This window comes from Nelumbo lutea, chromosome 1, assembly GCF_056320005.1.
Source record: "Nelumbo lutea isolate HS-2025 chromosome 1, American lotus-T2T, whole genome shotgun sequence".
NCBI classification, from domain to species: Eukaryota; Viridiplantae; Streptophyta; class Magnoliopsida; order Proteales; family Nelumbonaceae; genus Nelumbo; species Nelumbo lutea.
In genome coordinates, this window is record NC_142684.1 from 75606483 (window position 1) to 75630052 (window position 23570).

General features: G+C 35.5%; 2 protein-coding genes across 3 annotated transcripts; one reads left to right on the top strand and one right to left on the bottom strand.

Moving 5' to 3' along the window:
- Nucleotides 1–94: 94 nt before the first annotated feature.
- Nucleotides 95–11913, top strand: LOC148875435 (Pseudouridine synthase family protein). 2 transcript variants are annotated; one of them, XM_088964702.1, is made up of 9 exons: nt 95–433; nt 2182–2310; nt 2425–2679; nt 3253–3334; nt 6015–6130; nt 6208–6262; nt 6442–6553; nt 10374–10543; nt 11143–11913. In XM_088964702.1, the coding sequence occupies exons 1-9, from the start codon at nt 171–173 to the stop codon at nt 11197–11199; spliced, it is 1239 nt and encodes a 412-aa protein (XP_088820828.1). In that variant the 5' UTR covers nt 95–170; the 3' UTR covers nt 11200–11913. The 2 variants fall into 2 exon arrangements, with proteins under 2 accessions (XP_088820828.1, XP_088820827.1); XM_088964701.1 differs by having other exon boundaries at nt 11156–11913.
- A 763-nt stretch (nt 11914–12676) lies between these two features.
- Nucleotides 12677–23377, bottom strand: BGLU47 (beta-glucosidase 47). Its single transcript, XM_088964699.1, has 12 exons — nt 23017–23377; nt 22794–22860; nt 22627–22685; nt 15829–15904; nt 15655–15729; nt 15438–15525; nt 14519–14771; nt 14059–14174; nt 13651–13906; nt 13453–13555; nt 13257–13365; nt 12677–12977 (listed from the first exon to the last, which is right to left on the bottom strand). The coding sequence occupies exons 1-12, from the start codon at nt 23167–23169 to the stop codon at nt 12764–12766; spliced, it is 1569 nt and encodes a 522-aa protein (XP_088820825.1). The 5' UTR covers nt 23170–23377; the 3' UTR covers nt 12677–12763.
- Nucleotides 23378–23570: the final 193 nt, after the last annotated feature.

Genomic DNA, 23570 nt, shown 5'->3' on the forward strand with positions numbered 1-23570 from the left:
ATGAGACCATTTCTCCACACCTTTATGGTCAACCAAGCAACGGTTTGGATGACGAATAATAAATTTATCTTAATATTAACGGTTCAGATACTGATAATAATTTAATATAGTAGGACTGGGAGCCTCACATCACCGAGCTGGTGATACTTCAATTGGATTTCCCTCTATCTATGTTCTCTTCATTTCATCTGAAAATGGCGATTGGCGCCTTAAGTTACTCTCTAGTCTTCTGTGCCAGCTTGGGTTCTTTACACTGTAGAGCTTTTGCAGGCTCCGTTGCTCTTGTGCGTAGACTAGCCGCCTCCAATAATGTTTACAGAAGGCGAGACAAGAACTTGGGTCGGTGTTCTTGGGATTCAAGCCACTCCAGATTTTCCTGCCGTAATTCAAGAACAGATGTTAGTGCCCCTGTCAGCAGTCCTTCAGCTAACGGGTACTTCATATCTTCATGCTCTATTTTTATTGTATTTTTTTGGGCTGTCTGTTTTATCTTTGTTCCTGTTTTCAGCTTATTTTGTGGCAAAGTTCATGTTTCTCAAACTAATTGTTGTGGATATTGCGTAGTAGCTATGCAAATTGGATTTGTTATTGTTGGAACTTCTTTATTGAAGATATGGAATCCCGTGTACTCATCTACTGGGTTTTGATGATTTTAGTTCATGGGCTAGATCATCCACCTTCGGCTTGTTTCGGAACCAGATTTCATATTTTGACTTGGTTTTATGTTTTGGAGAAAATTCCACGGCGTATATCTCTGTCTGTATATTCTTGTAGAGCTTGGAAGATACAAAATGCTAGTATAACACTATAACTGCAAAATGGCTTCGGTCAATTTACATGGCTGTAATGCATTCTCACTAATGGTCAGTGTTTTAGTCTCTTTTATCAACTGCCTAAAACCGAATCTCCCTCACAAATGAGGAATAAAAGGATGAATAGATTCACTTGACTAATAGCGCATGAGTCTGTAAGATGTTTACAGGATTCTGAATTGGTTGATGGTTGTTCAAAGTTCTGCCGTGTGCTTCTTGGTGTACTATTTCAACTGTTAAAATGTTGTATTGTACCCAGAGCATACTGAGACCTTCAATTGATTCAAATCCAATGTTGTCCAAGATGGTCAATAGGACAGGTAATGGAATACCTAAATCCCAGAGGATCATTTATATTGTGTGCTACTTTTCGTCTCAGTCTGAGAGAGAGCTATTTCTACCAGAGAAGTTTTTAATATACCTTAGGGCTTGAGGATACTAATTGTACATTTTAGAATGCATTTATTTATTTGAATTCAAGTATGCTCTTACTGTTGATAAAAATACTTTATTAACTTCTAGACAATCAAAGCAGTGGAATACAACTGAAACAATATTGGGAATGAAATCAAATATCCTAGTCAAGCATTTTGTCCAAAAGAAGTGATTGATTATCTTTACTCAGCCTCTTTATTGCCAGAACATAGATACCATTTTAGGTGAACCAGTCATGCATAGCATATACTCTTTCTTATGTTATTTCTTTCTCTTGCTTGATACATAATTAATAAGGACATCATGCATATTTATAATTTATTTAATTTTGTGCAATTGCCACTTTGACTGCCACATAGTCCATGTATGTTCTTTTTAATATCTATTTTTGGTTTTACCTATGAAAAGAAAAGAAAACATTATTACTGGTGCTGTGGTGCAGTCTCTAAAACTGTTGTAAGTTATTGTATTCCATTAGCTATAGCAATAATACACATAAACATATGTGCATGCATGAATATACCTGTTTTTCGTGTTTTTTTACTTATGTAGGTCTTTTCTTGAAGGGAGGTTTCATAGTTAAAAATGCATTTTATCATCTTATTGCTCTTTCTGAAGGTGTGGCCCTAAAATGTTAAATTTATAGTGACATTATTGTCTCATGTAATTGGTACTTGGTAGATAAGATGCTTAGATGCCTTCCATCGCAAATAACTTAAATCTCATTTGCATTCCATGTTAGAGAAATAGGTTGTAGTTGCCATCTGTGTGTGTGTGACCTGTATGATAGAGATATTTTGCTTTTGTCCAGAAATAGGTTGTAGTTGCTTTTGTCCATTTGACATGAAATGGTTTCAATTTTCTCTTTGTGTTTCTCTTTTGGCTCTTAGCCATTTACTATGGATATACTAATTCTCAGAACTATTGGTTGCAGGTATCCTGAATACACTCGTTTACTTCCTTGCCCATTACAAAATGGTCCACCAAGAATTGAACATCTTGTTGTTTCAGAAGGAGGTCCTGTTCTTGAATATATTAGCAAAGCTTTAGATCTTCCTCCTCTGTAAGTGCCATTTTCATTTTTCTTTCTTTTACTGTTCGGAAAATTTTCTTCAGTATATTAGTACCTTGAGACTAGCACAGGTTGAGTGATGGGTAGAAAACTTTGTCTATGAAGATTTGTTGCAGATCTCATCCATTTTGGAGCTGTATATTATGCTCTGGTTTGTCCAGAGCCACCTCCAAATGCAACGCCTGAGCAAATTCGTGTATATAAAGAAGTGACAGCACCATCGGTTCTTAAAAATAGACTTTCCATTAAAGGGAAGACTGTACGGGAAGCACAGAAAACATTCCGGATAACCCACATTAATGAATTTGTTGAAGCTGGAACATACCTACGTGTGCATGTACACCCAAAACGCTTCCCAAGGTAATTGATCAACAGGCAACCTTTATATTTGCCTAGAAAATTCTTCTGCAAAAATCAAGTTTTAATATTCAAACAATAGATGATATGTTTCTCCAGAAGAGGTTTTGGTTGTAAGATATTATCGTGATCCCTAGGTTCATGATAATATCTGGCTATAAATCTGTACAGGAAGCACAGAAAACATTCTGGATAACCCACATTAATGAATTTGAAAATACTTGCATGTGCATGTACACCTAAAACACTTCTCTGAGTATACCTCCCCTTCTGCAAAAATCAAGTTTTAACAATTCAAGCAATAGACAATAGGTTTCTTTAGAAGAGGATTTGGTTGTAAGACTAAGATATCATCATGATCCTTGGATTCATGGTTCAAATCATGATTTACATCATAAATTATAACGTTAGCAGACTATAACTAGACAAACCAACTTTGACTCATCTGCTCCTGCATCGTCAACTTCTTTTGGAATTTCCCTTTCTCTGAGTATTTAACCTGCATTGACTACCATTTGCTTTTACTGGAAATTAATGTGTTTCATATGTGGTTTTGTTGTCTTTGAATTTGATCAGGTGCTATGAAATTGACTGGAGATCAAGAATTATAGCTGTGACTGAATCCTATGTAGTTCTGGACAAACCTGCTGGTACATCAGTATGTAAATAGCATATTACTTCACTGCTCTATATCAAATTTTAAGATATAATGGTGGTATATGATGCATAATGTGCAAGCAGTGAATGATGGGATGACATTACTAAAGTTGAATCTTTTCGTCTGTATGTCTGCCTGCATGCCCCTGCTTACCTGTCTATCTACGTGTATATATATATATACACACACATATGGGAGTGGATGCTTTAGCTAAACAAGGGACTGTAAGGGAGAGACTTTACTGGGCAGTGCTGTAATGGTGTATATATATATACATATACACACACACACACATATGGGAGTGGATGCTTTAGCTAAACAAGGGACTGTAAGGGAGAGACTTTACTGGGCAGTGCTGTAATGGTTGGTGTTTATTAGATCAACCTCTTCTAATAAGGGTTGACTCCTGTATCTCAGTTTTATTTACCTTTAATGAAAGTTACCATTTCTGATAAAAAAATACATATGGGAGTGGATATCTTACACATGGACATCACATGCTTGTCACTTGAACTTAGGAATGGCAACGGGGCGGGGATTACATTCCCCATCCCCGACCCTGATTTTCAAATCATCCCCCATCCTCGTCCCCGATCCCAGTTGGGGAAAGAAATGCTCCTCCATCCCTGACCCCATTGGGGATGAGTTCCCCATCGGAGACCCTGATCCCCGATTGCAAAGTTGCTCTTTGGAAGTAGATTCAGATCTGTTTGAGAGAGAGACTTGCGACTTGCAAGTTGCAAAGTTTCAGATCTGTAACATCTGTTTGAGATTTCAAAAATCAAATCTGTTTGAGAGAGATCCCAGATTGCAAAGTTGCTCTTTGGAAGTAGATTCAGATCTGTTTGAGAGAGAGACTTGCGACTTGCAATGGTGTGGGATCTCTGTTTGAGAGAGATCCCAGTCAGGGACGGGGAAAATTGGCATCCCTACTTGAACTCAAAAATCCTAGTGGTGTGCCTAAAATAAGCTCTTTTATGTGTGCAGTTACTAAATAAAAAAATTAAAGTATTGCAATAGTCAATATTTCTAGGGGGGAACAATCAATATTGTACAGCTAATGAGAAGTAACCTATATATTTTACTATTTTAGCTTTCCTATATTTTCTATATTTACCATTTAGTCCCTTTTGTATTTACTCTTCATCCCCTTCATATATCTTGTATAATGAATGTAGTCCTTCAGGAGTTTCCTTGTAATTATATATTTTTAGCCATAATATTGGCCTTTTGGGATGTAGTTGTAAGTTTCTTGAATGCATATATTTAGGGCTGCAGTCTTACGACACTAGTGTGTGGAGAGGGATAGCTAGGATGCTTCAATTCCAGAAGAATATTAGATACAAACAGGGGGATGACAGCAGCATCCATTTTTGGAAAGATTCTTGGTGTTCAGATCAACATCTTTGTGAGCTCTTCCGTTCTCTATTTGCCATTGCTTCTAATAAGAAAGGGTCAATTAAAGAGTTTGTTGAGCTGTTTAATGGCCAAGCAGTCCGGTCCCCCAGATTCCTCAAAAATTTAAATGATTGGGAAGTTACTTTCCTTGAGGACTTGCTAGCAGGCTGTATGAGGTGAAGAATTATCACATATCCAACGATAGTTGGCTGTGGGTTGAGGAGAAGGATGGCCGGTTTTCAACTAACTCTTGCTGCCCTGCCCTATTGGGGCCTTTTGAAGAGGTTGCATGATCTGAGATTTGGAAATCTTTGGTGGCATCCGAAATCTTTTTTTTTTTTTTTTTTTAATTTATTTATGTGGCTTGCTGGAAGTGGAAGGATTCAGATGATGTGGACTTTAGTGAGATGGGGAATGCAGATGGATGCTATGTGTAGTCTTTGTGGTTTGGCTTTAGAGTCTTTCACATTTGTTACTTCATTGCCCCTTTACCTACCAGATCTGGTGCCACTTTTTTAGGATCTTTTAGGTCCAATGGGTCTTTCCTCACTCTGGCCGAGCTATTATCTTCTTGGAGAATGGGTCTGTTTTCAACCAAAGGGAAGTTCCTATGGAATTATCTTTCCTTTGCTATCTGATGGGCAGTGTGGAAGGAGCGGAATTGCAGAACATTTTAAGTTAAATATGCTCCATTAGAGGTGGTCATTAGCAAGGTGGAAACCGTGGAATGGTCCCTGAAAAAACGGGCTTGTATTTCAAGGATTTTTGAGGGAGTTCCATCTCCTATTTTTTTATTTCTATGTATAGGAGCTGAATGTATATCTTTTGTGCATACTTACAAACACACTTTTTGTACACGATTGAGGGTTTCTTGCCCTCCCCTGTAGTTTATAATTAATACTATCATTTGTACCACTTATAAAAAAAAGGGTTCTGGGAGGAGATTCAAATCCTATCAGATTTTTGGGTTTATTCTGAGTCTGTTTCACTATCTTTAAAATAAAGGAAAAACTAAAATGATAATCACTCTGACTTTTACATATAGAATGAGTTTACATAAATATAAAATAATGGACTTATTAATTATAAACTTTATGTTTTGTAAACAAATTCTTAGATAGGCAACCAAGATCGCCAATGGAAAACCTGGTTATTCTTGTAGTCGCTTTCTGTTGTCTTACATCTGAAGTTTCTACTAAATAATTTGATGCTTACATCAATCATTTGTTTTCTCTATATAAAATTATTAATTATTTGCTGCTTATATGTTAACCTTGTTTAGGTGGGGGGAACATCAGATAATATTGAAGAAAGTTGTGTAACATTTGCCACTCGTGCTTTGGGATTGACAATTCCCTTAATGACTACACATCAGATTGACAACTGCACTGAAGGCTGGTATTGTATCCAAAATGGCCAAGTTGCTAGTTATGAATATGGTAAATAAGTAACGAGTTAAATTTGTTTGCTTGCAGTGTCGTGTTAGCTAGGACTAAAGAGTACTGTTCTATTTTTCATGGAAAGATCAGGGTAAGGTTTTTGTGATTTTTCCCCTCTTGCTTTTCCTTTTGGAGTTTCTTGTCCTTTTATTTTTTCCTTTCTGAATAAATGCTGAACTGGAAAAGAGACTTTTATTAATCAATTGACACAAGTCTTTTCTGCTTATATTCTTTAGGTTCTTAGCTGATGAACTTTATATTTTCAACCAGGAGAAAAAGGTGAAAAAGCTTTATCTTGCTCTTGCTGCTGCCCCTGTGCCAGTTGGGACAATCACCCACCACATGCGTCCAATCAATATTGCTCCAAGACTTATTTCAAAGGGTAACCCTTATCATTGTCAAGCATCCCTTGCAATTTAATCTTTTGATCTCTGAATGTTTACCAATTACCACTCATGATTAATGGTCATGCTATTAAAACCAAGGGTCCTTTCCATGATGGCATTTGTAGTCTTGTACATTATGTTGTTGTTCCTTGACTTGGCAATACAGTCTTCCCATGGACCAGTGACAAGCCAAGGGGATGCCAACAGGAGATTTTGGCAATTGGCACTCCTAGACTAGATATCATAGAACATGATCATAAAAAAAAAGATGATAATAGATACACTGGTTATCGTTTCTTTTACTGGGTTATAGCACTTAATATGGAGTTTAGGCACTGATATCACTTTTAAACCATACATGAAAAAAAACGCATAACCTTTTCACTAGAAAATACGACTTACTAAAAAGGCCATTCAAGACTGTGGTTATAAATAGAAGAAAAACAGCCTTTTGAAATGAAAGGACTGTTTAAAAAGTTGCAGGGAATCAATAGAAAGTAGCAGAAATCAGGTTTCAAGAAGAGAGAAGAGGAAGAAGAAGGTGGCGGCAACTAGGGTTCAGAGAGAGATTTTTGAACATAATCTCCTCTTACACCCCTAATCCCATTTCATTAAGTTAAACTTTAGTAATTTACAGAGAGGCCCTTGGTTGGGCAGAAAATTAAAAACATAACATAAGAAAGAATAAGAGCCCAGATTAAGGTCCATTACAGCAAAGAACATAAAAGATAAAAAAAGATAAACAGCCTATGGGCCATTCGGCCCATCTTCTCTATATAAATAAACCACAGCCTATGGGCCATTCGGCCCATCTTCTCTATATAAATAAACCATTGTCCTTGACCCATTAAGCTTGGTTCTAATGGCCTACTTGAAATACAATTGAAGGAAGCCCTTAAGCCATTGCCTAAAAGTAATTAATCCATACTGGTCCTATACATTCCATCAGTGGTGAGTTCATATGGTTGTCGTATATAGTCATCGGTAATGTTTTAAAACATGGAGACGTGACGCGAGGCGTTCCACTACCTAGAGGCATGAGGTGTAGTTCAGAACGTAAGAGGCGTAAGCCTCCCGAACACAAGGAGGCTTACGCCTCCTTAAGAGGAGGGGGTCAAGAGGAAGAAGGAAGAGAAAGGGGAGGAGGAAGAAGAGGAAGGGGGGATCTCGTTTTTTTCTTTATTTTTAATAAAAATCTTCTATATTAAGAAGAATAAAGACCACCCCCCCTAACACCAAAAAAGAGCTGCATTGAAAAGGGGGGCGAAGCCCCCCAACCGAAGGGATCAGGGGCATACCACTTTCTTTTCCCTTATCTTTTCTTCCCTTCCCTTTTCTTTTCTATTTTTTTCTTCTCTTTCTTTCTTTTTTCTTTCCCTTCCCTTTCTTTTCTTTTCTTTTCTTTTCCTTTCCTTTCCTTTCCTATCCTTTCCTTTCTTTTTTTTCTTTTTTCTTTTTTCGTTTTTTTTTCAGTCTTTTTATATGAGGTGTTCATGAGGCGCATGAGCCGTACACCTCTAGCACATGAGTATGCCTTGGAGGTGTTAGTGCCTTGGAGGTGTTCATGAGTATGCCTTAGAGGTGTTAGTGCCTCTGGCGTACGCCTCCCACACCTTTTAAAACACTATCCTTGGACCTCATCCCCCAAATGGATCAAGCAAATCAACTAGATTATCCACCAAGAAGTGGAGCCCACCAAACAACCAACATCCCATAATTCCTGTAAGAACTTACGCATCCCTAATAAAAAATCTCTCCATGCCTGTCTCCAATCTCCAAAGTGATCTTATTGGTTCAAGGATCTAGTGGCCAACAGAAATGACAAGTTTACAATCCAATCCTATATCCCATCAAGAATATCTCTTCAACCCTTCTTCCTTCCTCTCCTTGATTAACTAGCGGGGTTGGACATAAATAGAGTATGACAACTGCACTGTCAATTTGACAGATTTTTATTGATATTTTTTTTCACAATTTCATGCTTTCTTTTATTTTTCCTTAATTTTTTCTTCATTTTTCTCTACTAGTAAGTGCGCATGTGACAATTCTAGATGATGATAATGATAGTAATAATGTATCCAAAATTTTCTATAAACTTTATGTATTTTTTTATTTTGTTGTTTTTTATTATTCATTGGATGTAGATTCCAAAATCCAACATAAACACCTCATCCAAATGTGTGATAATCGGATCGAGTTGTGAAGTTTCAAGTATCATTGATAGGCCTCCTTGGCTAGACTCTTCTTTTTGTAATGTTTTATCTTTTTGGTGTATCTTTTTTTTGTTCATTTACAAAAAATGTAAGATTTAAATAGGGGGAATTGAATGAAGTGAAAAGTAGTAGTTCAATTTACAATTTAAACCTTACAATTAAATAGGGACTAAATTCAAAAATGAATATTTTAGTCAAAAGAAGGTTCCACAATCTTATTCATATTTTTAATAGTAATGTAAATATTGAATTATAGATGTGTTCAATTTTTCTATATTTTTTTTTGTATTTCTATGTAAAAATAATTTTGATATGTCGCACTTACTTTTTATTTAATATGATAAATATATGATATTTATACATGTACCTGGATATTTTTTTGCGAAATTTATGTTTTTTTTTTGGGTAAATATATGATATTATACCCAAAAGTTGAACTATTGATCTTTGCAAAACAGTAAAATAATTTCATTTTTGGTTAGTTCTAAATTATGTATTTCACTTCCATTATCAATAAAAAATAATTCTTGTTTATTGCACTTATTTTTTAATTTGATTAATTAAAATATCATAGATGTGTCTATTTTTTTCTACATTTTTGTAATTTTCTATATTTATTTCTATTTTAAAAATTTTATTACCTATCTATGACTTCATAGGTGGTTCAATTTGATTCGGATTGTTGAATTGCTTAGCCACCGCTTGGATAAAGAATGACTTTGTTAGTCAGTTTTAAAATAGATGGGTTTATATTGTTAAAAATATTGACATAGACCTAATTAGTAGCATTTATTAGTGAAAAAAAAACTTAAAACTATAGGATTTATATATTTAAAAAAAACTTAAATATAGGATTTAATAAGAGAAATACCTTAATTATAAGACTTAATGAGTGGGGATTAAATAAGGTGGAAAGTAATAATTGAAGTTACATTTTCAACTCTTACAATTAGAGATAGACTAATACATTAATATTAAAGCTGACATTAAGACTGTAATAAAATGACTTTTATATCCTTTCTCAAAAAAAGAAATAGAGGGTAATTTTAGTCCATAAAAAACTTTCACTCTACATCCGCATTTTTATATATAGTTTAAATTAATCCCTATTCTAAATTATTTATGTATTTCTGAATTATACAAGGTTACATGTAGAGATGTCTTGATGCTTATCACCATGCTGCATACCAAGAAAATAAGCAGACATGCATTTAGACCTTTTGTTATGACATCTGAAACCGGACAAAGCATACAACTTTCTCAGAGGAAGCTATCCCATTTATTTTAACCACATTACTAGCTTCAGTTGGATCTTATTAGAGTTGCACTTGCATTGAGCTTCTTTTAAATTTGAACATGCCAGGCATCTGGTAACATGTCAGCCACCTTGGTTATACTCTTCAGTACTATTCTGAAACTTTGCATTGAGCTTCATTTTGACATATTATAAATGGAACTCAACCTTGCCAGATAGAAATATCATGAATATAGTTCAGAGCAGTCCTCTTTGGCTTCTTTGTCATACTGCTACACTATGAGCTAGTATGTTTTTGATCTATCAGGCATCTGATATCATGGATTTTAATGAATCTTATATCTGCAGATTTTATCAAGGGATGGCATTTATGCAAACTTGAGGTCTTGGAATGCAAGGAGGTACCTTGGCCAAATTCCAACATTGAAAAGGAGTATTGCATTGATGATTGTGGATGGCCTCAGAAGGATGTTGCATATGAGTGTAAAATTAACCTTTTGACTGGCCGAACTCACCAGGTGATAGAATTTTTCATCCTTGCATAGATTTTGTCCTATCCCTTAATGTTCTTATACAGGAAAAAAGTTAATACTCGTTTTATTAGCATTTTTATTAAGTAACTTACTTTCCCACTGTTATAGGGTTGAAATGTTTTCATGGAGAATATTGGTTTTCCCAATGTATAATGTAGGGGATTGGGTTCGGAGATCAGGTTTACATAATTTGACATGGAGGATGATGGAATGTCTTAAGAGTTCTAATGGGGAGACCCCTAGTATTGATGGGTTGGTATCTGTCCATTGGAAGGAAAAAGAATGTTGGAAAACCGTTGTTGCTGTTTCCTGTATACTAATGGAAAGTTACCTCCCTAGTATTTTTGGAGGAAGGTTGTCTGAATCTTTTGTTAGAGCTGCACATCCTATCATGTGCATTTTTTGTCTATAATAATTCTCTCTCAATGATCATAGAGAGAGTGAATGCACAATTTTTTTAGGTCTGCTAAAACTTATCTCTGTATCCCAATGGGTGTCATAGAAATTTGTTCTTTATGTTACCTTCATAGAGGAAGAAAATTTCTCAGTAGTGTTAATTAAAGGAAAATCTTATTTGACCACAGTCTAAGTATGCAGGTCCGAGCACAATTGGCTGCTTGTGGTGCACCTATAGTGGGTGATTCAATGTACATGCCTGCTGCACTTGCTGAGATGACCAATCCTGGGCTGAATCCATTTGGTGAATACGGGATGAAATATACAAACGATGATAATCGAACAAAAGCTATTGAAGAGTGGATTGTTCATCATGGGAAAGAACCATGCATTGCTATTGGACTCCAAGCATGCCAGATCTCTTGGGACGAGGGGGAGCATTTTTATGAGGCTGGATCTCCATGGTGGAGATGAAAAATAAAAAAGCTTTAATACTGAGGTCAATTCTTCAGGTCATTCATTAAGGAAAGTGGCATCAAGTAGGGAGATCATGCAAAAGACCCTTATAGAATCAGGATAAATAGGAAAGGATGGATACTCTTTCCCTTTACCTTGAGTTTGATCTTGTAGTTATGCCATGATCCAAGTTCAACATTTAGTAAATTATAATTTTGCATATTTTTCAAACAGGACTGTAGTCATTTATCTAAAACCAGAATGTAACAATAGATGAAAAATGATAAAAGCTTCCCTTATTTCTGTTACAAGATAGACGGAACTGTTAGAGAAGTTGTCACTTGTCATCGGATTATAGAAGTTGGAAGATGATCAATACTCAGTAATCTCATGGTATTGTAATTAATTATGCTTTATCTGGCAACTCCCCTGAAATGGGTTTCTATGAGATGTCAACAAAAGATGCATAGTTCTTTTAATGAGATGTCCATTGATTTACTCAAGATTGAGACATCATTTATTTCTATTTCTTTTATGTTTGAAGAGTTCTGGGATTTACGGTTGTATCAATTTCTGTAACTTGTTTTGGTTGCACGTACAAGGAAGGTCAATGAAAACATGATCTGAAGTGGTAAAAAATTATTTAAAGGCTTGTAACTTGACAAAAAAAGGAAAAACATGGCTCTTGATATAACACATTGGTGGGACAGGATTATGTAGCCAACCCAAATTGTTGGGATTAAGGCTGATGAGGTGAATTGAGTTGTAATGTGCAGGGGTAGACCTCCAATATTTTCCTTTAGGTAGGTTCTTTAGGAACCATTCTATTGTTCCATGCAATGGAATCATCTATTGGAACAAGAATACATTTGGGAGTTTCAAGCAGGTTCTTCGAAGATGATTGTTCTCCGTGATTCTGGAAAGAAAAGTACACAGGATTCCTTGAAGACATGTGTTTTGTGGAATGCTATGCAATTTTGATTGTTCTTGTTCATACTTGTATTTCATGTTTTAGAATATACTACTGGAAAATAGTAGTATTTTGGCTGGTTTCTTTGAAACAAATATGCCATACATCTATTGTTGCATTAAGCAAATATGTCATACATCCCAAGTAATTAAGTGCATCATTCTACCTTTTTCCTCTTTTTTTTTCTTAATTGTTTTTCAAATCATGGCCGCTTAGTTTATGGCTTTGATTGACATAGAATGGTCTTCCTCCTTGTGATGCCTGTATCTAAAATTCTTTCCTACCAATCCATGATCTAATGTGCATCCATCTTGTGGTCAAGTTTTTATTTAGATCTTGTTCAACTCATTACACATGCAGATGAAACATCAGTGTCTCACTTTTTAGGAGAATTCTTGATTGCTAAGGGGAATTATAGCTTTGATTGGTTTCTGCCTTGCAATGAACTGTTTGTACCAGGTTGCTGATAGCTTTGGAGTTCTCTCCATTGTTTTGTAATCAACATGGTAAAGCCCAAACCTTTCTGTATATCCACATATCCACTCAAAGTTGTCAAGCAAGGACCAGATGAAGTACCCCCTGACATCTGCTCCCTTCCTGCTCATTGTAACAAATATACTGTAAGTCTTTAAGCACAGTCAGAACAGTCATGTTTAAAAGTTCACACATAACTGTGACTTCATGAGATTCAGAATGTTTGGTAGTTGGTTTTAATTCAATGAACTCTGAAATTGAGCAGCATGAGCCAAAAAATAAAAAAGCCAAGTATAAAAATTTTTCCATGTTTTAATTTGAACTACCAATATTTTAGAGGTTTCGTTCCTTCATCCTTGTAAGTGGAGTCATTCTACCAAAAAAAAAAATGGAGTTATATACCTCATTGCTCTCTGTAGTGCACTCAAATAGCCATTCAAGTAGTCCACTCTCTTGATGTCATTTTGGAAATTTTCAGTGGAGAAACTGGCATTATTCTCTTCACCATACCCTACATCAAACATAACTTTGTATTGAAGTTCGAAATATATAGAAGACAGGCATGAAAAGACATGACAAAACCTGTATCTTGACTCACCATTTTCTGTGATGAAGATGGGTGTATTATTGTATCTCTCTTTAACATAGATAATGATTTTCTCCATCCCTTGTGGGTGAACATAAAACCAGTCCATCCCAGTCTACAAGATCAAACAAAAACAATAGTAAATTACTGAGAGAAGTAAAGCTTCAATCAGTTGAAAATTTGTATTTATTTGGCAATGAGGTTACATACAGGTTCACCAATAGGGACACCATCTTTTCTTCCTGTTCTTAAGGCCAAACCTTCTGTCTTAGAGCCTCCAGTTCCGGGTTTGCACATGGAACTAATGCAATCTTTCACATAGAGACTAGTATAGTGATTGATGCCAATAAAATCCAAGCCCGTCTGCAGTATTTCCCATTCATTTCTTGAAAACTCAGGCAAAATAGACCCTAGAATTTCATGCATCTCTGGAGGGTATTTCCCAAATATGATGGGGTCTAAAAACCTGCAAGACTTGTTGCATTCCAAATAAGCCGTGCAGGCACATTCACACAATCACCAGTTAGCTCGTATGGGTTTCTTCATACACGCAGATATAAATTAAAGATGGTTTCAGTCATTACATACATATATAGATAAATGGATGGAGAGCGTTACCAGTTCAGATAGAATGACTGAGCTCTCTCGGCAGCTAACCTGTCTGCCGGGGAGTTGGTAAGTGGTTCAAACCATATGGCATTCATCACAATCCCAATGCTGCCACCTTGCTTCTTCTGTGTTTAACGAGAAAAGGAGGGAAGTTATTAGTAACCTTTAACACAGAAAACTGAAAAAAGTTATTGCTAATTAGGCTGTAAAAAGAATAGTTTGCTCCAAATGATTTGCTGTAGGCTTCTAGCTTCCAAGAACTGTCTCTTTAGCTTGTGTTGCTAATTAAGCTCAGTTATATTTTCTGTATCCTGTCTAGTTTGGCATAAATTATAGAAAAGCTTTTGATACTTTCTGAAGGTTGAAACGCCCTAATGCAGAAAGTGGGTTGAGCCCATGAAATTTGACGCTTCTTTTGTGGAAAGAGATTCAAAAATAGGAGCCACAAAACCCAAATAAAAGAAAATACCTGGTATCTGGTTCTGTAAATATTGACAGCAATGGCGTGAGAGAGGATGATGTTATGGGCCACGATGAAGGGCTCAGTCTTTGAGTCTCCATGTAGACAATTCCCAAATGATGCTGAGCAACGAGATGGTGGGTGGATCCCTGATCGGTAACCACGCACAGCTGCGACATTGGGCTCATTGAAGGTGGTCCAGTACTTCACCCGGTCTCCAAAGGCCTCAAAACACACATCAGCCAAATATCCGAAATCATCCCTGCAGGAACAAAAGCACAAAAGCTAATGACTCCGGCCCTGTTTGGGAAGGCTGAAGCTTTGGTTGAGTTGCTTTAGAGAAGCCACTAAAGCTGTGTTTGCTTTTCGAAAAGTTATTTACGTGGGTAATACTTATTATGTTCTTTTATTTCCAGATAAATAAAAAATGACCATTTTAATCATAAAAATCCATTATTAAATGCGACTTTGTCCCATCCAAATGTTGAAAATTTTTCCCCCAGGTGGAAAAGTAACCCACCTAGGAAATGAGCATCACTTACTCAGGTAAGTGGAGTCCGGATCTGCTCCTCATATAGCACACCTCACACCTACCTCACAGCACGTCCTGGCCGCACATCGGGAATATCTCCCATACTTGCATTTATAATTCATGCGGAGATGTTCTCAATTCAAGGTGGGATGTGACTGTGAGGTTAGTATGAGGTGTGCTCTGTGAGGAGTAGACCCCAATTCCAGGTAAGTGGTACCCAAGAAAAGCCCACATAAATCTGAAAAACGAAAATGGGTATCTTGGTCAATGGGAACCAAAAACTCATTAACCACTTCCCCCTCTCAAAAAAAAAAAAAAAATGTAGCACGAAATTAATAGTGTGAGTCACAAAGGTAGTAAATGTAGCACGAAATTAAGTGTAATGCTGATATTTACTGTATGTCAGGACTTAGCCAAGCTCCATATCTGTCTTCAAGTTCTTGAGGGATGTCATAATGATTCAAAGTAACAAATGGTTCAATCCCTGTAAAATAAAAGAAACCATTTTTGATTAGTTTGTGAAAGATTAAAAAATGTCATACGTAGAAGAAGAATGCCTTTTTCAGACTGAATTTAATGAATGCCCATGATGAAGTAGAATAGGAAGAACAACCTTTGCGTAGGAGAGCGTTGATAAGATTGTTGTAGTGGTCAATGCCTTGAGGATTTCTCTCTCCGAACCTTCCTTCTGATTTAATTTCAAATTCAAAAATAAAGAACAATTCAGTATAGAAAGCATTGCAGTTGAAGGGGAACTATATGTGAATGGACTAACTTGTGTACTTACTCGGTAGAATTCTTGCCCACGAAATGGAGAAGCGATAACTATTAACTCCAAGAGATTGCATCAGCTCTATATCTTCCTGTTTTTTCATAATACCCCATATTGAATCTTTATTTTCCTTCTCTTGATCTGATTTTAGTGGGTTCTATTTTCCCTTTTTCTTAACATTGAGTTTGGACCGGACAAGGAGAATGGTTTCAAGGGGAAATCAATTCAACTGTTCTGCAGAAAGAAACCATGGCTTCCCTTGGCAGAATTATGTAGAAGAAAGGAACTTATTAATTTCCTTCTTAGTTCCTAAGAGCGAATTAGCCAAATAAGTTGTTTCGAAATTGTATGTTTTTGAAATCTGATTCATGCTCCTTAAATAGTTTATGAAGAAGTATAAAGAAAATGTAGGTACTAGTTCAGAGAAGGCACTGCACACACATGTGCGTGCATTGTGCAGTATCAAACCCCCATACTATTATCTACTATTTCTAAGGAGTGTAAATCAGCTCCTATTAAAATATTAAAAACAAATCTTATAATTTTCCAATGTGGGACAAGTTCAAAACCGGGTTTTACAAGAGAAAAGCTAATTTTTCAATCAAGTGTGCAGGTGCAATTTCTCATGTAATTGACGAACCAAACCCATTGGATTTAATCTCTTATGAGATTAAAATCCAACAAATTGTAATAAATTAATCATCACTAGCAATAGAGATAAAAAAAAACAACCATCTTTATATTGTTTTTAATAATTATAGATCCCTTGAAAGTAATCACTTTTTTATATGCAAAAATTTGGTTCAGCTTCAAGGTTAAAACGGGTTGGGCTGCCTGTGGGTTGACACGACTTGGCATGTGCAGGTGCAGAAAGATTGGTTAGATGGGGAGAATAGATTACAAGATTAAGGAAGACATGATACTTTATCCCAATTACTAAGTCAATCAAGGAGGTGGAAGTTTAAGAGAAGAGTGTAGCCAATATTCAATAATTATACAATTTTTTAATATTATTATAAATTTTGATTTTCTATTTTACTCCACTAATTCTTTAATTTCGTTTTATTATTTGGAACAATTGTATATACTGAAATTCATATTCATGTGAAACAAAATTTTAAGAGTTTTTCCTAATTTGTTATTTATTTTGTATTCTTATTAAATTATTATTATTATTATTATTATTATTATTATTATTTTCTGAGCTCATGTCAGACTCTCCTCCTACTCTGCCAGCACAATCAACAATAATGTGGGTGGCACAAAAATGCAATCGGAACCCAGTAAGGCCCACATCACACCTATAGTTCATTTGTATTAGACATCAATGGGTTTTATCTTTCTTGGAAAATTTCTTATTAGTACCATGTACTTTGGGCTAGTGCCACTTTGGTCCTTGAACTTTAAAACACAACAATTCAGTACCTAAACTTTTAAAACATGCCAATTTGGTACCTACTGTTAACCAACCATTAAATGACATTTGAAAAAGACACAAATGCCCTTTGAGTGTCAACTATTTTTCTTTATCAACCATCCAAGTGTTGACAAAAAATTAACAGCCTCAAATCCTTGCCTCTTATATTTAAGAAAGTTGGGGTCACATCTCAATGGGCATTTTGGTGACCCCAACTTTCTTGAATATAAGAGGTAAGGATTTGGGATTGTTAATTTTTTGTCAATGTTTAGATGGTTGATAAAGAAAATCACTAAATTAGATGACATTTGAAGGGCATTTGCGTCTTTTTAAAATGTCACATAACGGCTGGTTAACAGTTGGTTAACGGTAGATATTGGATTAACACGTTTTGAAAGTTCTGGTATTGAATTGTTGCATTTCAAAGTTTGGGAACCAAAGTGGCACTAGGCCCAAAGTTCAGGGTACTAATTGAGAATTTTCCCTATCTTTTTTCTTGTGTTTCATTAGGGATGCACTGGTCTACCAAACAAGGTTGTGCCCTAACCACTGACATATCAAAGCTTATATAACACCCACAATTTTTCTTGCTTATTTATTAGTAAACCCATAGGTTTTCTTAGGGTCATTTATTAAAGCACCCCCTATGGTTTCATAAATTTAGTGAAACCTACCCTATCGTTTGAGGTTTACCAAAACATCCCCTATAGTATGAAATCAATTTACTTAATCGACCTTCTTTTAGATGAAAATGGAAAATGACAGTTTTAACCTTATCATCTATTCAAATAGATTTAATCAAAAGAAACTAAAAACAAGACCATTTTTGTTCCTAATAAACATAGACAACCACTCTATTTTTCTCTATTTGGTCAAAATTTTTCTACACAAAAAAGTGATAGGGGTACATTTGGAACAAACAACAATGGATCCATACCCTTGAACATTTTCCATTCAGTTTAGGGGTACTTTTGGAATAAACAACCATGGGTCCATGCCCTTGAATTTTTTTCACTTAGTTTAGGTGATCATTTTACTATTTTCATATGACAAAATAAATATTTCTTAATGAAATGTCAATTAAGTAAATATATTACAAACTATATGGGGTGTTTTAGTAAAATAAAAACTAAAGGATAGGTATAAATAAATATGTAAAACTATAAGGGGTATTCTAATAAATTGATCCTTTTTCTTATTTTCTTTTTTTTTCTTGGATGCAAGTTTCGAGTATGCATAAATGTTTTTTTCCCTAACTTTTCTTGCATATATAATTACTACATGTCTATTCAATCACATCAGTGTTTCCAGTTTCCTCATGGAATGTAATCTTACAATTCGATATATTGTGCCACAAATTAAATATACTCCCAAACGTCTAGTCTATCAAAACTAATCCCAATGAAAAAAAAACTACCAACCCATCTATCCATCATTCCATCTAACAACAACAAGAATAATAATAATAATAATAATAATTATGATGTCAACCATCAAACTAATTGACCCATAGTCAATTAAAATCATGATTTTTAAATTTTAACCAGTCAGGGGTCCAGCTACCAATTCGATCCATCTGACCGTTTGACCTGAACGGTCAGCCCGTTCTGATAAAAAAATAAATAGTTAAAAAAAAATGATCAAAACCGTTTAAACGGTTTGAACGATTAATTAGCCGGTTCAGCAATTTACTGACTAAAATCAACAATTCGAACAATTAACCGGCCAAAGTTTGTATATATTTCTTATGGTTTATTTAAACTAGTCTAAGGGCATGAACATAAAGATATAAATTGACAATTTGGTACTATATAATTAAATTTAATTTTTATGACCTCCATTAAAATCAAAACAATTATCTACTTTATTATAGTATAGATAATTTTAGAGTCAGAACCTCTTGCTGTTATCCCATTAACTTATATAAATACTGATGTATATGAAACCACATATATAATAGGAAATCGCTACATATTAAATGGCAGTTAAGGGGAAAAATTGCAGTAGATCCAGAATCTAATATTATATAAGATACTTAAAAACTGTTGTCCTTTTGTTATAAACTATTTTGAGAAAAGCGAACAAGATGATTAGTAGCTAAAGGTCTGTAGGTTCATATCTTATTGGGTCAGACATGGTATACCCAAGATTGAATTTGGGTCCTACAGACCTGAGTGGAAATTGGACCCAGATGTTTTCTTTATCTATTTGGGGCTAAATATACCCTAACCTAGCTAGACAGGGCCCAGCCCACTAATGAATCACGAGTATTAAAAAAGTAAATGCTAGAGGGTATTTATTCCATTCCATCACGATCAGGAGGATCGCTTTCATAGCTTTGGTCTAATTCGAATATTAACCTCATCTCATGGCTTAAAAAAAAATACTAACCTTATCTCTTCCCATATTGATCAACATACTAAACCAAACCTCATCTTTTCTCCACCCAAATCCAAATTTATTGATAAATGTACATAAGGCTGTGTTTGGTTGCAATGTAAATAAATTTGTATTATTGTAAAACTATGGCAGTACAAATAATTTGAATGTATATTTTAACTTATTTTTGTTTTAAATTTTAATTTATTTTATTTAATTACAATACAAATGAAATGAATTAAGACATGAAACAGAATAAAATAAAACCCAAAACAAAATTAAATGAGAATTTGCATTTTATTTTTATTTACACTCCCATACATTTGTACTAATGCAAACAAACACAACCTAACAGTTTTTGCTTGGCTTCAGAAGTGGGATGAGCGATTTGGCTTGGCCCATCAAGGAGAATCCTTTCCCAACTCTCCAGTGGGAGAAATACCCAATAAGGGAACCTCTTTTCATGTACAGAAATGCTAATGAAAAACGAGTTTGCCCTACTAACAAGTGGAATCATGAAAAGACTTAAACTTTGTTTTTCTAGCTTGTCTTTTGATCTTTTCATGAATTCAGGACAAAGAGTACAGGAATCGTATTCAAAAGTTTGCGCGACCAAATTATTTCCAATCGAAAGTTTTATAGAGATTTATGATTTCTCAATATCATTATTTTTTTTTGATAAATGATTTCTCAATATCATTATTGTTGATGAAAAATTACAGGTTTATACACGCAGTCCAACCCCGTGTTGCCACGTATCCTAGAACGAATCAGAGAGTTCCCAACAATGTTTTCAATCCGCTGTTGAACCGTTTGAACCGTCACCTGGTCAGGATTCCAGGTCTGGTTCAGTTAAGACCCATTAGATGGTCAAAAACTGTGGATTTGGTCAAGAGCCACTCAATTCGGCTAGTTGAATCGTTGACCCATTCGACCCAATGACCGGCTCGTGGGTTACACACTCAATGTATGCAAAACTTTTGGAGGCTATAACTTTGCACTCTGATGTCCAATTGGGGTGTTTTTCTTTTCTTTTTTTTGGTAACTTTTCGAGATCTATGCATCCTAAGAAGTCATAGGCACATTTCCTCGCTATTTTTGTGAAAAAAAATCCCGTTTTTGGCATCAAATTATAAATTTTAATATTTTTTAAAAATAAAAAATTAAAAACTGAATTAAAAATATAAATTAAATATAACATAATGCATATAACATATTTAAAACATATTTATACATTATTTATTACTAAAATATATATTTATACACATATATAATGTGTATATATATATACATACAGACATACATGCAATGATATGGCATGGCCTGAACCATTTGACCTGGCCGATTGAACCGGTGGCCCAGACCTGAAGGCAAAAACGGTTTGGCCTCGGACACAGTTTTTAAAACACTAGTTCCCAATGAAACAAATCAAACCGACCATTGATCCAATTAGTTGGTTCATACGAACCATGAGGTATGCTTAGATAAGGACAAGCCATTGGGATCCTTGGGCTTGGTAGCTGTCTCCCAGCAGGACTAGAATTCCTTTATGAACACAACACCTCTCTTATATGTAGGTACAACCTCATTAAAAGGTACATAATAAATACTTTCTAGCTCCTTACTTCTTTACTTTCCTTGCTTAATAGCCTTTTCAGCTCTGCCTAACAATTCCTCCCTCACTTACTGACTTAAGCATCAAAGAGCTCATATGAGGAGTAGGGACATTTCTCTACCATTTTGCAAGTCTTTGGAAGCAGTTCGTTCAACTACTCATCTCAGTTTACCCTATTTCCTTCTCAGATTCTCTTTACATGTTGGATAGATTTTGACTACAGTATATTACTATCTATGGGAACCGAGCAAGAAGTTATGCCACCATGCCTTTGAAGGCACGCACCAACACCAATAAGGACCCATGGGTTTGGGCCTAGGCCTAGCCCTTTAGTAGCCAAAACCCAGCTTGAGCCTGATCCAAGTTTATCCCAACCCGAGTTCAATCTAACTATGTATATACATATTTGCATATATAGACATATTTACACATATATATACATACTTTGTTTTGTTGTAAATCATATACATGCATGCATATAAGTTTACATTTATGTCAAGTTTTAATGTGGATACCGGTTCATTAACCAACTAGAGCCTAGCCTAAGCCTGATTCCAATTTGAGTTCATCAAATTTTAGTGTGAATTAAGCCCAAATTAGATTGTTAAGACTTGACCTTAGGCTCGGGCCAAACTCAAGCCTTATGCTCAATTCTTAGGGTTGGGCCTGGCTTGAACTTAAACCCGGTTCAGCTCACGTGACTTTGCACCCCCTATTTTCGGTGTTATATTAGGGTTTTAAACCTAACCAAAAAATATTTTTTTTTATATCCCGAAAAAGTCAGAAGAAAAAAGGAAAAGGTCCGGTAGGACCGGTACTATGTAAAACCACTACTTTCAACTAAATGACTCCCAAGGAGAAAAGTTTGGCTGTTTGGAAATAAAACAGTTTGGACTGTTTTGAAGCTTGATATGCATGAGACCTGAGCCCCTGGAAAGGGGTAAAAGAGCAATTGTGATCAATATTTTTCCTATAAAAAAGACAAAATTATAAAGATCTCATCTAACTGGGGTGAAGCTTCAAAACAGCTCAGGCTGTTTTCCTCATGCAGCTAATTAAACTTGTTCCTGGAATGGAAAGTGAGTCCCACAGGTAAGGACGTCTTCCTCTTAGGGGTTGGTTTGTTTTTGGTTTCCCCATTCCTAGGTTTCCATTTTCCAACAAAAGTTGGGGGTGCCGTTTGTCGTTCCGTTTTAAATATTTTTCTTTTTTTCTTTCTTTCTTTCTTGTGATGGATGACCTCCTGTTTAAGTTGTCATTCCTTTTAATGAATAGAAAAGGAAAAAGAACTCCAATGGCGTCGCCCTTTTAGTTGCAGATGCTGCTAATAATGTTATATATATGATGATAGATAAAAGAGATAGATAGATATCCATATTTCGAGTCATGGTTTAATTAGTACCAAATATCGATGGTAGTGATCCACGGCGATATCTCCATTACTTCCATCCACGATATTACCTGCAACAGTTAACCCATGCTTATATATGATCTCCTATAGAGAATTAATGAAAATATAGAGTCCTATATTCAGTAGAGAAAGAGAGAGTAATAAAAATATAGAGTCACCTGGTTTGTGGGAGAAGACGTCCCAATTGTTCAGGCCTTTCCCATCACTTAAGAAAGCGCCTTCAAACTGGAACATAGAGAGCTCTCTTGATCACTTAACCACCATCATATCTTTTTAAATCTATTTGTTCAATTAACAGAAAAATAGACAAGAAGAAGAAGTAGAAGAAAGAAGAGAGCTATAGTAGTTGCATCATGGAAAGAGAAAGGAAGGCAGCTATACCTGATAGGAGGAGGAAGCAGTCCCAAAGAGAAAGTCTAGTGGGAAGAAAGAAGGATTTGCGGTTTCCTTCTCTCCTATGTCATCGCTTAATACAGAGTGGGATGAGGTGGTCTCAAGGACAAGAAAAAGAAGAAACGCTAATGAAAATTCCATGATATAGCTAGGTGCTTAACGAATGAGAATAACAACTCAGATGTGTCCCCTATTTAATTAAGAAATAGCCCACAGAAAGAGAGAGAGAGAGAGAGAGAGAGGGGTGGGAGAATTCACTTTGGCTCCTTCCTAGAAGTAGTACAGTTCGGTTTTTCATAATGGATTTAGAGACACAAGCAATATTGGCATTCATTCTTCACTATTTACCATTATTTATCTTGCTTACTTCTATCTATTTATAGGGCTGTGATGGATTCCATGGACTCGAACCGATGGGTCAGATCCGGGTTCTGATATAGTATCCCGATTATTATTGATTTAAAACCGGTTCCACCCAGTCCCCAATCAGTTCAAACCCAATCCGAGTTATATATATATATATATTAAACGTATTTATTTAT